The sequence below is a fragment of the Xyrauchen texanus genome, chromosome 13 (assembly GCF_025860055.1).
Source record: "Xyrauchen texanus isolate HMW12.3.18 chromosome 13, RBS_HiC_50CHRs, whole genome shotgun sequence".
In the NCBI taxonomy this organism is placed as follows: Eukaryota; Metazoa; Chordata; class Actinopteri; order Cypriniformes; family Catostomidae; genus Xyrauchen; species Xyrauchen texanus.
This window is the reverse complement of record NC_068288.1, coordinates 23,636,099-23,653,032: the sequence shown is the minus strand read 5'-3', so window position 1 is coordinate 23,653,032 and position 16,934 is coordinate 23,636,099. Positions and strand designations below refer to the sequence as shown.

Here is a 16,934-nt window from a genome sequence, read left to right as displayed (position 1 = left end):
TAACTGAGCAGATTGTGAAATACTCAGACCGGCCCGTCTGGCACCAACAACCATGCCACGATCAAAATTGCTTAAATCACCTTTCTTTCCCATTCTGACATTCAGTTTGGAGTTCAGGAGATTGTCTTGACCAGGACCACACCCCTAAATGCATTGAAGCAACTGCCATGTGATTGGTTGATTAGATAATTGCATTAATGAGAAACTGAACAGGTGTTCCTAATAATCCTTTAGGTGAGTATATATATATATGCTTGCACTGTGAGTATATGTTCATTGACACAGTTAGGACAGGATTGGGCTTAGTAGCTGAATACTAGATACTGTAGCTAAGATTAATGCCTGAAGCTAAACCTTCCCTTTTCGAGAACTTTGTACAATTTTAGGTGAGATCATCTAAATAAATTAATGCTGCTGCTGCACAATTATTCCCTAGAATCAGATTTAGACCTGTGGTTCTGGGGAGGAGGAGGGTTTCAGAGCGAAAACTCTCAGAGCATGCAGCAGTGAAACTGGCATTCCTGCTAACAACTGAAACTATTTAATTATTAGACAAAGAGAGATTACACCAGATTATTTGCAAACAGATGACATGTTCAGGGGAGCTATCAATTTAATATATACCCTTAATTTCTGTGATTTACATATCAAAATATACAAGTTGTATATTGATCTGAAGAATGTCATATTAACTGTAAAATATTTTGAAATAAGAAGCAGTTTTTGCAGTATAGTGAATATTTAAGGCAAATAGTGTGAAGACACAGCTCAGAACACCTAGCACTAAGATGTCCTTTTCTATCATTTTTTTTTTTATCCAGTGTCACTGTACTTAAAGGTTAAATCCTTATTTTTATATCCCAGGTCATAACTTAATGGTATTAGGCACAGTTGTATGTAACTTCATAATCTTTAAATCACAGAGTGCTAATTGTTTTGATCCGTGACACTGAGCCAGAGGTAATTCTTTTACATTCTTTTGTACAGGACTACCTGCTGTGGAATCGGCTTGGGGCAACGCTGGCTAATGGAGATCGCAGTAAGGAGGCAATAGAGGCCTACACCAGAGCCCTGGAGCTGCAGCCTGGCTTCATTCGATCACGTTACAACCTGGGCATCAGCTTCATTAACATGGGTGCTCACAGGTTTGTGCCAGCAAGTGACAGTGAGAGAAGGAGCTGGGCTATACATCTGGGCCCGCATTCACAAAGATTTTTATCTTACCACTAGGAGTTCTCCAAAGAGTTACTTGCTCGGAGTTTTTGCATAAAAGCTATTTGCAAAACTGCTAAGAGCAACTTTTACAGGAAATCTTAAGATAAGGCGGAGTTGACCTCGTTGCTATGGATGATGTCGCATTTGATGAGCGCGCTCTTTTAAATCGCCAAAAGTGACTGGTAGACAGGGAAGGGCAATTTGTCAGCAAATACCTCATGGAATATATATAACAAATAAAATATTAGATTAGCCAGCCAGCCAGCCAGATAGATAGACAGACAGAAAGAGTGATATTTTTTCGGTTGATAAATATTTCTTCATCTTGTGTTAATGAAAGAAGCATGTATCCCATCTACTGTATAAACTACACACTGTAGCCCTGCAATGGCCGTGAATGCCATCATTTTTCTCTGTAGCTGTCACGTTCCTGTGTTGTCTGGCCTATGTTCTCCGTTTCACCTATCACATTCCATGTCACATTCCATGTCACATTCCTTGTGGTCCGGTCCGTGTTTTCTGTTTCACTCAGCACGTCAAATTCCATGTCACGTTTTCCTTGTTGTCCGCCCCGTGTTTCACTGTCTGTGTATAAAACTACAATTCCCACAATTCCTGGCCTCTCTCACTGCCTGCACTCTTCATTGGTCTCACCTGTGTCTCGTTTAGTCGTCATTGTGTTTGTGTATTTAACCCGGTTTGTTTCACCATTCCCCTGTTGGTCTTTGATGTTTGTGGATGCCTGTCTCCGTGCTCCCCCTGATGTTTATCCTGCCTGTTCTACCTTTCATGTTTTCCGTGTTTCCAGGTTTTAGTGTCGTTTTACCCATCGTGGTCATTTCCTTTGTTCCTGTTTGTTTTGTCTCACTTTGATTTACAATAAAGTACACTGCATTTGGATCCAACCCATTGTCTGCCTCCTCCTGCATCGTGACACATGGAATGTGATAGGTGAAACGGAGAACATAGGCCAGACAACACAGGAACGTGACAGTAGCGAGTGCGCATCCACAGGAAAACATTTGCGATGAATTTCCGGGCGATGTGCGGTAAGGAGAGGGCATATGATAGTTGATTCTGTGCTGAAAGATGACAGAAATGTCCATTTTCCAGCCAACTTGGACTGGTTGCGTCCTATGCCAGCATCCTCAAAAACTATAAATGAAAATCTACCCAGACTACGTGAAAAATGGGTTAACTTGCGAGAAGATCTGTTAGTTTTGTGTGGTGAATTATTGACTGATATATTTAAAGGTTTCATTTTTACAGATATTTTTCTTTATTTTTGTATGATAAACAGCATTGTGTTGGGTTGCGACTTTATGTCCAATTTAAGTAAGCCTGGAGCCCTGAAGTAAAAGCAGTGGAAAACTACGTATGTAAATACCTCATACCAAACTTTCCTTTCAAATAGTAATCCTATATCAGAATCAGAATCAGAATCAGCTTTATTGCCAAGTATGCTTACACATACAAGGAATTTGTCTAGGTGACAGGAGCTTCCAGTCAACAACAATACAAACAATACCAAAAACAGCAGCAAGACATAGGTAATTAAAAACAAAAAAGAACACAAAATAAATAATTATACATATACGTACATACACTCACCTTCATACATACCCACATACACACACGTAGTGCAAATCTAATACAATCTGTATATAAAGAATAAGTATATTATGTACAGAGCAATGTAAGTAATGGCAGAAGTGGATATGTTGGATAATATAAATTAAAATTAAAATTAAACTGTGTATTGCACATAATTATTGCTCAATGGGGCAATTTAATTGTTCATTAGATGGATGGCCTGAGGGAAAAAACTGTTCCTGTGTCTGACGGTTCTGGTGTTCAGAGCTCTGAAGCGCCGGCCAGAAGGCAACAGTTCAAAAAGGTAGTGGGCAGGGTGAGTGGGGTCCAGAGTGATTTTACCAGCCTTTTTCCTCACTCTGGAAGTGTATAGTTCTTGAAGGGGAGGCAGGGGGCAACCAATAATCCTCTCAGCAGACCAAACTGTTCTTTGTAGTCTTCTGATGTCTGATTTCGTAGCTGCACCAAACCAGACAGTTATTGAAGTGCAGAGGACAGACTCAATGACTGCTGAATAGAACTGTTTCAGCAGCACTGGTGGCAGATTGAACTTCCTCAGCTGGAGAAGGAAGTACAACCTCTGCTGGGCCTTTTTCACAATGGAGTCGATGTGTATCTCCCACTTCAGGTCCTGTGAGATGGTAGTGCCATCTGAATTTTCCCTGCCTCACAGTGCTGTTATAATGGTGAGGGGGGACAATGTTGGGGTGTTCCTCCTAAAGTCCACAATCATCTCCACTGTTTTGAGCGTGTTCAGCTCCAGGTTGTTTTGACTGCAGCAGAAAGCCAGCTGTTCAACCTCCTTTATATATGCAGACTCATCATCATCTCGGATGAGACCGATGACAGTGGTGTCGTCTGCAAACTTCAGGAGCCTGACAGAGGGGTCCTTGGTGGTGCAGTCATTGGTGTACAGGGAGAAGAGAAGTGGGGGAGAGCACACATCCCTGGGGGGCACCAGTGCTGATGGTACAGGTGGTGGAAGTGAATTTTCCCTGCCTCACAAGCTGCTGCCTGTCCATCAGAAAACTGGTAATCCACTGACAGGTAGAGGTGGGAACAGGGAGTTGGTTTAACTTAGTCCGGAGTACATCTGGTATGATTGTGTTGAAAGCCGAGCTGAAGTCCACAAAAAGGATCCTTACGTATGACCCCGGTCTGTCCAGATGTTGCAGGATATGATGCAAACCCATGTTGACTGCATCATCCACAGACCTGTTTGCTCGATAAGCAAATTGAAGGGGGTCCAGAAAGGGTCCAGTGATGTCCTTCAGGTGGGCCAACACCAGTCTCTCAAATTACTTCATGACCACAGATGTCAGGGCGACAGGTCTGTAGTCATTAAGTCCTGTGATTTTAGGTTTCTTAGGGACGGGATAATAATTGAGCGTTTGAAGCAGCATGGGACTTCACACTGCTCCAGTGATCTATTGAAGATCTGAGTGAAGATGGGGGCCAGTTGGTTAGCACAGGAACGAAGGCACGCTGGTGAGATGCCATCTGGTCCTGGAGCCTTCCTTGTCCTTTGCTTCCGAAAGATACGGCACACATCGTCCTTACAGATCTTGAGTGCAGGTAGTGTAGCAGGAGGGGGGAGGAGGGGGGTTGCAGGAGGTGTTAATGGTTGTGTGAAATGAAGGTCCGAGTGGATGTGGGGTGTGAAATCGGGCCTTTCAAATTTGCACTAAAACACATTCAGGTCGTCAGCCAGTCGTTGGTCCGCCACAGGGTTGGGGGTAGGAGTCCTGTAATTAGTAAGTTGTTTCAGGCCACTCCACACTGATGCAGGGTCGTTAGCTGAAAACTTTCTTTTCAGCTTCTCAGAGTAGCTTCTTTTAGCCACTCTGATTTCCTTATTCAGTGTGTTCCTGGCCTGATTATACAAGACTCTATCCCCACCCCTGTAAGCCTCCTCTTTGGCATGACGAAGCTGTCTGAGTTTCCCTGTGAACCATGGTTTATCATTGTTGAATGACAAAAATGTCCTAGTAGGGATGCACATATCCTCACAGAAACTGATGTATGATGTAACAGTATCTGTGAGCTTGTCCAGGTCTGTAGCTGCAGCTTCAAAAACACTCCAATCAGTGCAGTCAAAGCAGGCTTGTAGTTCCAGCTCTGCTTCAATAGTCCATCTCCTTATAGTCCTTACAACTGGCTTTGTTGATTTTAATTTCTGCCTGTAGGTCGGGAGAAGATGAACCAGACAGTGATCAGAGAGACCCAAAGCTGCACGTGGGACAGAGCGATATGCATCCTTTAATGTTGTATAGCAGTGATCCAATATATTTCTGTCTCTGGTGGGGCATGTAATGTGCTGTCTGTATTTGGGCAGTTCGCGTGTGAGATTTGTTTTGTTAAAGTCCCCAAGAATAATAATGACTGAGTCCGGGTATTGTTGTTCTGTGTCTGAGATTTGATCAGCCAGCTGTTGCAGCGCTAAGTTCCCAGACGCGTTAGGAGGAATGTAAACACTCACCAGAATAAACGAAGAAAACTCCTGCGGCGAGTAGAACGGTTTACAGTTAATAAAGAGCGCTTCCAGATTAGGACAGCACATTCTCTTTAGTGTTGTTACATCTGTACACCAACTTTCGTTGATGTAAAAGCATGTTCCACCGCCTCTCGTTTTCCCCGTTAACTCCGCGATGCGATCCGCTCTGAACAGCTGAGCCCGGCAGATGTAATGCGCTGTCCGGAATGGCTTCACTCAGCCAGGTTTCAGTGAAGCACAGTGCAGCAGAGTTTGAAAAGTCCTTATTAGTATGTGTGAGGAGATGTAGTTCGTCCGTTTTGTTGGGAAGAGAGCGGAGATTTGCGAGATGAATGCTCGGCAGCGCTGTGCGAACGCCGCGCTGACGGAGTTTAATCAGCGCGCCAGCTCGTCTCCCTCGCCTGCGTCTCGTAGCGCATCTACGAAACAACACAGCAGCGCCTACAACTAAAATGTCCAGCAAAACGTCCAAATATTGAAAAACCGGGAAAAGATGATCTGGTATGTGCTGCCGAATGTTCAGCAGTTCGTCCCTGGTAAAACTGATTGGTAAAAGATTGCTAAACACAGGACAAACTAACCAAAACAACAAAAGAATTGAAGAGCTCCACACCTAGGCGGCCATCTGCGGCGCCATGTTGTATTAACATGAAATATGGATATATGGTCCAGAGTTACTGTCAGAATAAATGCAATGTAATAAAACATTCATTTCTTGTTTTTATTCATTCAGTCATTCATGTGTGACCTGTGTCTTTTGAGTGAAAAAACTTCTGTCTTGTTTTTTTCTTCAGGGAGGCAGCCAGGAACTTCCTGACAGCTCTGGGTCTGCAGAGGAAGAGCAGGAGTCGGCAACTTTCACACCAGGTCATGTCTGGAAACATCTGGGTGGCCCTGCGTATAGCACTGTCCATGCTGGACCAGCCTGAGCTCTTCCAGGCTGCCAACATAGGGGACCTTGACTTACTCATGAAAGCTTTTAACCTGGATATGTGAGCAAGTAAACTCTTTAACCTTGGCAAAAATCCAAAGTCCTTTAAGAGAAGAACTTTGCTGGAAAGCCAAAATTTGGTACAGACAATAAAGTTTTGTCTCCGCAGAGCACCTTTATGTTCTTAAGAACTGTGAGTGGTGGACGATACTATTTTAATGGATTTGCACTGCAGTTTATGAGTTCCCAAAAGAGCACAATGCCGGGCGAAGATTGTACGAGTATGCCTTAGAAAATATAAACCTGCAATTTAAACAGTGGAAGCCAGTGGAAAATGGTATTAGTCAGACACACTTTATGTTAGGTGGCCCTAACTACTATGAACTAACATTAAATACATACAAGACTATGTATTTAATGTGTAAATGCATGTTGTCCTGCAAAATGCACACATTTGCTGCTACTGAGATTGAGGTACAGGAAGGTTTAGGAGTAAGGGTAGGGTTAGGGGTTAGAATTAGGTTTTGGGGTAAGGGTTGGGTTAATGGTAAAGTTAACAGTATAACTACAAATGTAATTAAATGCAAGTTCTTTAAATGTAATTACAATGCAACAACATGTATGTACATAATAAGTGTATCAAATAGTTAAGTACATAGTAGTTTACGCCACCTAATACAAAGTGGGTTCGAATAGTCTCTGAAATGGTCCATTTCCACAATTGACCAGAGGAACCCACGTGCAAGAAAAGCATTGTTTCAATCCCCAGAGGACATCCTCAATCTATAATGACTTGATTAGAAATGTACTTTATAGACTTCATCTGTTGGTTCTCATGCACTCTATATTTGAGATGGTGGGGCTATTTTAAAAGAGACTGAAGTATTTTTGGTGGCACTTAGTCAAACCCTGGACACTCCCCACCTGATCTTTGCTGCATCATCCCTTTATTTCCTGGAGCTTGCAGACCAGATTACATAGCCTTACTTATCCTGCATGGAAAAAGGTTTTATTAGTATGTTATCAGATAAAAGGCATTCCTTACCATACTTTGACCTCTTGATATAACTGGGGGGAAAATCAGTTACATCAAGATCTTTTTGTGAAACATTCCGTTTCTTAAATTGTTATATTAATTATTTTAGTAGATACACACATGATGCAGAGAATTCAGATTTACTGCCCGTTTTGCCTGAAATTACTGCCTGAATTTCACTAGAAAAAAGTAACTCTGTTTGAAAGTAACTGCCCAAAATCTAAGATAAAACCCTGCCAGTTTTCGAGATGTATATAGAGTTCAGCATCATGTTTTATGCTCTAATACTCTCAATAACAGCTTTTCCACCAGAGGGCTGAACAGATCACGAACCATACCATTTAAGACCCAGTTCTTTCTCCACTGTGGTGCTGGAAAATCAGGAACAGGGACTAAAAACAGTTCAAGTAACAATAATGAAAATCAATTAATTGTTTTGCATAATGTAACCATAAATGGGAACAAAATCCCTTTAAATTTTTTGGGAGTGAAACCTTTATTTTAAATTCTGGTAAAGATCAAAGGGTTTATCACAGTACATTTTTGGAATAACACCACTGTTCCTTGAAAAAAAAAAATTAGGCATCTCTTTTTATACTGTTTCTGCTCAGAACAAGTATTTAGATTTTAGTCCCTGGATCAGTAATGCACATAAGAAATACATTAGTTGGCGATTGCATGATAGGTAATATTGTAGCGAGGTAAAAGTTCCCAGAATAGTTAAAAAAAGTTACATTTTGACAAAATGTTATATGAATAATATATTGATATATTTTATATGAGGTTTAATGAACTAGCTAGAGTAATGAAAAAGGCATGTAGAATTTTTTTTTACTATATTAGTTAAACCATCATTATTAAATTATAAGATACACAAAAAATAAACAACTTTTTATACATTTTTATTAACTTCACCCAAATATTATCTAACTTTCCCAATTAACTTGGCAAATTGACAATCATTCCACCAGCACAGTTAAGCGTGGTTAAGCACGGATAGCCTACCTGCAGAGAAATCCAGGCCAAGAATGGTTTGCAATCGTACCTTGCCGAACCGTGCTCAAGTGGAAATGCTACTGGAACCGTCTGGCCCGATGGTGGAAAAGCACTTAATGTTACTCACATAAGCTTATTGTGGTTGACGTCTAGCTTGCATGAGTTTTAATTTTGCTCGTTGTGAACACACAAGTGCTTAGTGTCGCATACATGCTTCAAGAAAAGTACATAGAAGTTCATAGATACAGATTTTCTTTCCTCATTCAGCCAAAAACAGAAGAAAAGACAAAGAACTAAGACACCAGAAAGTTTTACTTGCTTTGTCAACTGGTTCACAAAATGTGATCTTCAAAGCATGCAAGATTCATTTAGGTATTGATGATGTATGATTCTTATTTAAAAAGTCAGTGATCCAGCTGATTTTTAGTAACTTACATTTTCATTCTTCGTACACAAATTGCAAGAATTCATTATAAAAACCTTAATGAAACCTTCATGAAATGAAGCCATTCAAGCATCCATAATCAAGTGTTATTTATTTTATATATTGAATTACTGTGCTATGTATTTACTTTAGTATTCTGTGTCCAAAATATTTGGAAAGCCCAGTATATGCTCATTGATACAGTTAAGAAAGACTTGTGTTTTGTAGCTGAATGCTATAGATTATGTCATGCAAAAACTCCCCTTTTTAGAACTTCATACAATCTCAGGTGTGATCGCCTAGATGAATTCATGCTCCAAAAGTACTCCTGATGTGAGAAGACTGCATGCTGAAAATACTTTTCTGAATGCTGTAGATTTATTTATATGCACGAACTTGACATGCCTATTTTAATCTATACCCTTCATTTCTATGACTTGTATTTCTCTATAATCACAATATTTTAAATATTCTAAAGAATAGCATATAATCGTAACATATAGAAATAACAAGGAGTTTTTTTTAAATGCAGTGGGTAATCTGAATAAGACATTATTTATAGTCATATATATTACTACTCTTGGAATAGCCAGATTTACTAAAGCCTTCATTATTCAAACCATGAATCAGAGACTCAAGTAACACAGCCATTATGCATACATTATGCATCAATCAGAACTGTGTTTCTGATTTTGTACATGCAAACTGAATCTGAATGTTTGACAAAGGCTTCATTAACTCTGGCCCAATATTTAAACATAGCAAAAGAAGATCCAGCAAACATATACAAAAGTTATCTTTTAAAATAAAATATTGTTATAGATTTCATATGCCTATTTGTTTTTATAAAATTTTTCAATTTGTCTATGCAGATATCACCAAATATAACAACTGCACACATAAACAATTGTGGACTTTATTGAACAATTTAAACATCATGAGTCACAAGTATGTTCAAACTGGTTTTAAAATGAGGACTCCCACATTAGCCACGATTGTGTGTTCCAAACAATATATGGATAGGAAAATCCATTAAAAAACAACTTATAATAAAGAAGTGGACAAGTTTGTATAGAAACTACAGAATTGGCACACTTTTTTTTTTTCTTCTTTTTTTTTTCTGCAAAATGAGATTAACAATAAAAATGTACCACTTGACCTAAAGTTCCATGTAAAACAGGACCCACTAAAGATCAATAATATATTGCAAAATGTCAGCTGACTAACCTCTGAGTTTTAGTGCACATACTGATAATATCAAGTCATGTTTGACAAGGGTGGGGTAAAAGCATCCACTTTCACACCCAACATAGAGACAAGAGAGACAGAAAGTAGAGAGATATTGGAGATGGGTATGAACATTCATTCAATCAAGTGAGAGAATAGAGGAGAAAGAGAGAGGGGGAACCCTTTAAGAAGCCTTGGATGGATAAGAAAATAAAAAAATTTAAAAAAAAGAGACAAATGGACATAAAAATTGTAAAAGGATAAAACCTTGCGAAGACACCTGAACTCACAACTTAACATGTAGTGCACATGTAGTGCACAGGATGCAGTCTAGAACAGTATGTGCAATATTTAGTTGAAATCAATTGAGATGAGCAGGCCCTGCCTAAGCCTGAGAGAGGTAATAAAACAATAACTATTAAACTTGAATTTAGTGATGCTTACCTTCAGACTGAGGATCACATCGTAATATAACACTTTGAAGGGTACTTGCCAAGTATGCATTAGAGGTTTTTTTTGGTAATAACAAATCAGTAAGTCTGCGCAGACAATAGAGGTGGAGCCAAGCTTGTCAGATTTGTCATAAAGCTTAAGAGTAATCTGGTAACAATGAGCACAAGAAAGAATACATCCATATATCTGAGATAGTCCTTTGTATGACACTGCATATAAATCTGTTCTATTTATCCTTAGATATTGCTTAGGTACAAGATAAAAATAGTTTTACATTCTTTTAGTCTGAGATGAACCGAAACAACTGATCCCAGTCTTTAAACTGCTGGGGATCATCAAAGCACTTGAACATTGCATGAAAATGTGATATTGGCACATTTCCAGATCACCAATCACGAATTGACTGAAAGCCTTCACAGCCCTAAAGGGCATGCCCAAAATATAATACTTCCAATACTTCAAATGAAATATCCTCAAAGATATGGCAACAAATGAAAGTGTTCTTAAATGTAAAAAAAAAAAAAAACATAAAATTTCAAGGTCGGATTGAACTTTTACTTTTTTTAAGTTGATGTTGCAAGTTAGATCAGAAACGGAGTTCTTCTGCCTACATGTATGTAAACCAGACACATTTCTGCTGCTGGGGAGAACAAACCTGAAAGATGAATCCTTAATGCTAGAATTATCTATCTAGCATATATTGAACAGCAACACGTAAGACCTACCTACAGTTACAAGAATCACAGTCTAATATATTTAAATACACAAGTCTGCAAAAAACTTCTGAACCATTTCTCTCTGTGCCCGACTTATTTCTTTATGGCCATGACAAATATCTGTGAAAAAAATCACATTATAACATGAATCCATAGCACCCTTAAGCCAGTCCAAATGATCTCAAGGCCAGTGGTAGATCTATCAGAAATCTGTTCGAATAGATTAAGTTGTTTTAGTGCCGAGTAAAACAACTAGGTAACCCAAAGTTTATGAAATAAACTGATTTACATACAGCTTTCTACTGTGATGGCAGTAATGACACTTTTAAATGCAGGCACACTTTATATTTCCAAAAGAAGTATGTCTTATTAAAAAATACTGGCAAAGAAGCTCAAAGTATTAAAAGAGAAACGTAACAAATCATTTGAGAATATATAAGGATAATAATCTGCATACCTAAATTGCACACACCCCACTGTACCTTTAAAGCAGACACAAAACAAACAAACAAACACAACATAGACAGACAGAACACGATTGTTTCACCACATTCCTGTTGTGTAAGGGACCGTGCAGGTCTTGGCAGGGACTGAGAGGTCTTCCCTCCTCCTCACAGATGTAGATGCTTTCCTAATTTCCAGCAGTATCAGTGGTGTCCTATACCTCTCTGGCCTAATGGTAGTGCATAAGGTTGTGAAGGTCCAGATCTAGCAGCTTGACAGGCGCCGATAAAAGTACATATAACCTAAGTCTTTAGGAGGCCTCTCTGACAAACAAACTTTGTAGTCATTGTAAATAAGCCATCTAGGGAAGTAAAAAAGAAATCCAAGTTTGAGTTTGAAGAAATACACAGTGGCTGGCTGCAAGAAGTATCTGGATCCTTTTGAACACTTACAAATGTCACAATCTTAATGCATTTGAAACAAAATATCAAATCAAAGCTTTTCTCAAGAGTAACTTTACACTTCTGAGCCATTTTTAAAGTTAAGTTCAAGCAACTCAATGTGAATTTGAGTGGATGTACAAAGTTCACGCAGGTGTCCGAGCAGAGTAACCACATGTGCAGTTTATCACATTCACTAGAAACTGTCCAAAAAATGTTGTCTTCATTCTGGACAGTATATAACTGTGAAACCCAACAAACTTCTTTTTGAGAAATGATTGGCTTGAAAAGTGTGCTTACACTAACTTACATTTAAATAAATGCTGATTGGTTTGTTATATATTACTTATTACATGGCTCTCTGGAATACTAGATTCTGATTGGTCAATGGCGCCATCCAGCGGTCAGATATTGCTCTGTAACAACCGCACACCAGGGATTTAGACAGATCAGACCATTGATTCATCCGGGTTCTGCGAGCAGTCTCTCCTGCTTCTCGGCTCACTGTGACCAATCAGAATCTAGTATTCCAGAGATCCGTGTAATAATGTGCGATAACAACCGGCTGAATGTACATTCATATTTTGTTAAATAATGTAATGAAATTGACACATTTTAAAGTATTACTAAAATGTTCAAATACTTTTTGAGGCCATGTCCAATAACATTTGTTTTTCCAATACTTCATGACAGTTTGTTGATGACAAGCATCTTTTGGTGTTCTCTGCAATAAATCTGTAATTGTTGATGTTTGTGTTCAAGCACATCCACAAAATGTGTCAAGAAATAACAGATATTATAATCAGCATACCTTCCCTCTTTTTTGATATGACAGACATAATGACCAGACATTGTGGATGCTCCCATATGACTGATTAAGGCAAACAGCTCGTAACCTTCAATTTGAGAGAGGGGGAAAAAACAACATCAGGGGTGAAAAAACAAACCAACAATGTGTGCAAACAGCATAATCCTCAATATGTGTTGACCCCTGTTTGTTCAGTTCAATATTTAGTGAGCACTTACGCCCGGGTCCGTCTCTGACGCGGGGACTGGACGGGTCCTGATCTGGAGATAGTGAGGAGTCGGTGTGGGTATTGGCGTTTGAGAAGCTGTTACCATTCGGCTCTGTATCTGCTGTGTCTGACATGGCCTCAACCTCGTCCTCACACTCTGGGTGGGTGAATATCCAGTCAAGAGCTCTCTCCAAGTTGTTGTTCTTTAGTCAGACAAACAAGGAGAACAAATCTGATTACTAATGTAACATTGTACTGTATTGTTGCCATTGTATTCAGGCAAAAAGATAAAATACTTAACATAACCCAAACAAACAGTTAAGCTCTTACTACACAATCACATTTTGCAGTCTAAAAGTCAAATAAAAGTTAACACTACAAGAAAACACTGAAAATCAAAATTATGTCCTCGGGCAAAGAGCCATTAAAAATGGCTCAGACCAGTAGAAAGACCTTGATTTAAATAAGGTCATTCTGGTGTGGTCAAAAAGTCCATTTAGACATAGGCACTAATCTGAAATAGCTCTGTGATTCACTGCAAATGCCAGCACTGAAAGCAAATGCGGCCTGTCACCCTCATCTTTTCCTGGCCAAATGTGAGACACGTAGGCTGATGAAGTCCACTTGTTACTGTGCTATTATTGGCTGCTTAAGGGGTTATTTTTACACACGTACACACCACCATGTTGTCTACAATACAAAGCTAAAGAGGATTACTAGAGGAGAAGCCGATCCCACTATATGTAAAGGAATATATTTTCAATACAATTAATCAGGAAACATATTCATTAATTTATAGGGAGACCTGAAAGCCTTCACATCCTACCAGTCAATGGTTATGGTACACACTTATTCGTTACTATTACTATTTTCCACATTTGGAATAATACAAATATATATTTTTTAAATAACACAAATGGAAGTACGGAAATTATGTAGTGACCATAAAGTCTTTAACCAAAATTACAGTATTTTATGTTTAAGATTCATCCAAGTAGCCATTGCTGCCTTTTAAACAATACTGAAGGAGATCTGGGCACTTGTTGGCTGCTTTTCCTTCAATGGACCCTTTTCAAACTTCCAGGTTTTTGAAGGCAGAATTAAACGATTGCAGGGTAAACTTTGATAGAGGTGAATGGCAGACAATTTTTGCTTGCCCATTTGCTCCAACATCAAAAGAAAAATGCTTCTAATCCATTTCCACTACTTTCTAAATGTAGAAGAAAATAGAGAGCTATGAATTACAGTAAGAAGAGAGATGAAGTCAAATTTACTGGCATTTTCAGCAGCTGTATTTTAAACCTCATCGCTTCTGCGGTAACTCGTTTTTAAAGCTAATTCCATGGTAATATAATACAAAGTATAATTTTATAAAATGTACACTAAATAATAAAAAATGGCAAATATAAAAAAGTTTGTTTGATTTACGCGTCTAAATAAGGCGGAAACGCATCATCACACTCTTGGGCCGACCCAGACTCTATTGGTACGCTAGGCGAGATTTCAGATTGCATTTTCTCAAATGGTGCATGATCACCCAGTGTAACCATTTATCAGTAGACCTGAAAGGATGTTATTGGAACATATTACTCAACACAGGGGTAGAGGGGCACACAGTCATCATGAGATAGAGCGCATTTCTGACAAAAACATTTTAAAAAATCCTCTTGTGCGGCGCCCCTTTGTCATTTTGTACCCTAGGTAACCGCATATGTCGCGGGCCGGCCCTGACTGAAAAGGGTCCATATCTGGTCAAACTCAACCATTAAAGAGATAGTTTACCCAAAATGAAAATTCTGTCATAATTTACTCACTCTGAAGTTGTTCCAAACCTGTATGACTTTCATTCTTCTGTGGAACACAAAATGAGATGTTAGGCGGAATGTTAGCGACTAATATCCTCAGTCAGCATTCACATTCATTGCATCCTTTTTCCATTAAATGTTAGAGAATGGTGACAGAGACTGAACATTCTGCCTAAAATATCCTTTTGTTTTACGTTAAAAAAAAATTAGGGTGAGTAAATGATCACTGAAGTAACATTTTTGGGTTTGACATTCAATGAACATTATTTTCTTGCCAGGGGAATTTCAACTGAATAAAGACAGACCAAAGCCATTTGACAAACTCAGCATGACCTCTGAAGAACTTCAAAACCTATGCAAATCACATTTCTTACAACTGTAAACATGTATGAACTTTCAAAACCACATTAAGAGAATGTGAAGGTCAACCAAAGTAGTTCAACATAAGAAATGGCCTCTTCACTCTCACATGCTTGTCCAATGAGCACCCATTGGCAGAACTTATCATGACATAATGGAACATGTTTTGAGTCTGAGTAACATGACAGCACAATAATAAAGCATACCTTCCTACCAAGGAATCAAATCTACTAACTTGCAGTAAGTAACAGATTAGGCAGTTTGCTTTAAAATGATTAAACCTCAACAAATCTAAAGCAGATCCTTATCAAACTATTGCATTTCAGCCTTTTTATAAATTAAATCATTGGAAATTATTGCAAGTAGGGTACTCACTGTGGCTTTGAGAGCCTGGATAGTTTGATGTCTGGGGAAGCCCATGGAGGTGAGGATGGAGATGCTCTCTTCTGGAGGTTGGTTGTCCAGTAGTGGACTAGTAGCAGGAAGGCTGGGGCTGGGCAGGTCTGGTTCCATATAAGTGGGGATTGCAAGAGGCTCAGCAAAATCTACAGTTAATATCACAGAAGATATAAAAGTGTAGGTGTCACCCTCATGCAGTGTTATTACATTTGAAACACCAGAGCACAGACAATCCAGTTCAAGAAACACCAGAACACAGACAAGTGGATTCAAAAGTACTTCAAGAAGGCCTTCAGAGAGTGTGCATTCAGGGGCAAGGATTTAATCACCTAATAGAGTGGATAAAAATATCACACACGCTACCTGCTTTATTTACCCAGTTTACACCTGGTATTGTAAGAATACAGGTCTAAAAATGTTGTGATCGGATCACAAAAATCACATATGAATGTGGTCAAAAATTCATATGACCACATCGCATTTAAGGTGCAAATGATAATCTGTCCTGTATGCATACCAGACAGCAGTGAAGCACCACCCCTCACCTGTCAATCAACCACTAAAACAGAGTAAACTTTGCCGGTTACGAGTGGCTTTAAAAGAAATAACCATGTGATCTGAAAATTTTAAAAAGCGAATATTTACACAAGCAACAGAGCTTCACGGATCTTCTTCAGTGAGTTTGACATCAACTCAGAAGCACTAACATCAACATGAGAAGCACTAACACCAAAGCACCTATAATACAGGTAATCCACTAAAATAACAGATAATTCAGCTCGAAATGTTGCATTTGTGCTTAGATTAAATTTCAGCTGTATCTGGGAGAAGCAGCATGCCTTTTCTTTCATGCTTTCTTTGACTTTTATGAATTTGTTGCACTTAAATATCATGCAGTAACATGCTGACATAGTGATTGATGTATGTCATCATGAAACAGAGTCCCTCCCATCCAAATCCGATCACAAGTGGTCACAGGAGACTCATTTAAGTGAACTGGGGCCAGTTCCACCAGCTATCCGTAACTTAAAACTTAGCCTAGTTGTGGCGTAAATGGGCACTAAGGCACAATTTACGCACTACTAAAACTCTACCCTACCCAGGTGTAAACAGCGACGTGTCTCGTCTGACCACATGTAACCGGACCACCTGAGGTGCATCTTAAAGGGTTAGTTCACCCAAAAATTTAAATTCTCTAAAGATTTACTTACCTTTAAGCCATCCCAGATGTGTATGACTTTCCTTCTTCAGCAGAACTGAAGATTTTTACAAGCAGATTTCAGCTCAGTTTGTCCATACAATGCATTTAAACTGGTGCCATCAAGCTGATGGTTGTTTGACGGTCCAAAGGGCATATTTAGGCAGCATAAAATAATTCACATGAC

The 16,934-nt window shown here is 39.1% G+C and overlaps 2 protein-coding genes across 6 annotated transcripts in view; one reads left to right on the top strand and one right to left on the bottom strand.

The window, feature by feature from the left end:
- Positions 1–9,503, top strand: part of LOC127653871 (PEX5-related protein-like) — a 155,923-nt gene extending 146,420 nt beyond the window's left edge. For 2 of the 4 annotated variants that reach the window (XM_052140672.1, XM_052140670.1), the window contains exons 13-14: positions 988–1,145; positions 6,097–9,497. In XM_052140672.1, the coding sequence (XP_051996632.1) occupies positions 988–1,145; positions 6,097–6,298 (360 nt within the window). In that variant the 3' untranslated portion in view covers positions 6,299–9,497. Of the gene's footprint in view, positions 1–987; positions 1,146–6,096 lie in introns of all 4 variants that reach the window. The other 2 variants (XM_052140668.1, XM_052140669.1) reach the window with 2 other exon arrangements.
- Positions 9,504–9,597: 94 nt separating this feature from the next.
- LOC127653870 (ubiquitin carboxyl-terminal hydrolase 13) overlaps positions 9,598–16,934 on the bottom strand; it is a 39,949-nt gene continuing 32,612 nt past the window's right edge. Inside the window, exons 18-21 of one of the 2 annotated variants that reach the window (XM_052140667.1) lie at positions 15,526–15,695; positions 12,996–13,188; positions 12,781–12,865; positions 9,598–11,890 (exon numbers count right to left, since the gene is read on the bottom strand). In XM_052140667.1, coding sequence (XP_051996627.1) covers positions 11,794–11,890; positions 12,781–12,865; positions 12,996–13,188; positions 15,526–15,695 — 545 coding nt within the window. In that variant the 3' untranslated portion in view covers positions 9,598–11,793. The remainder of the gene's footprint in view (positions 11,891–12,780; positions 12,866–12,995; positions 13,189–15,525; positions 15,696–16,934) is intronic. The other variant, XM_052140666.1, reaches the window with a different exon arrangement.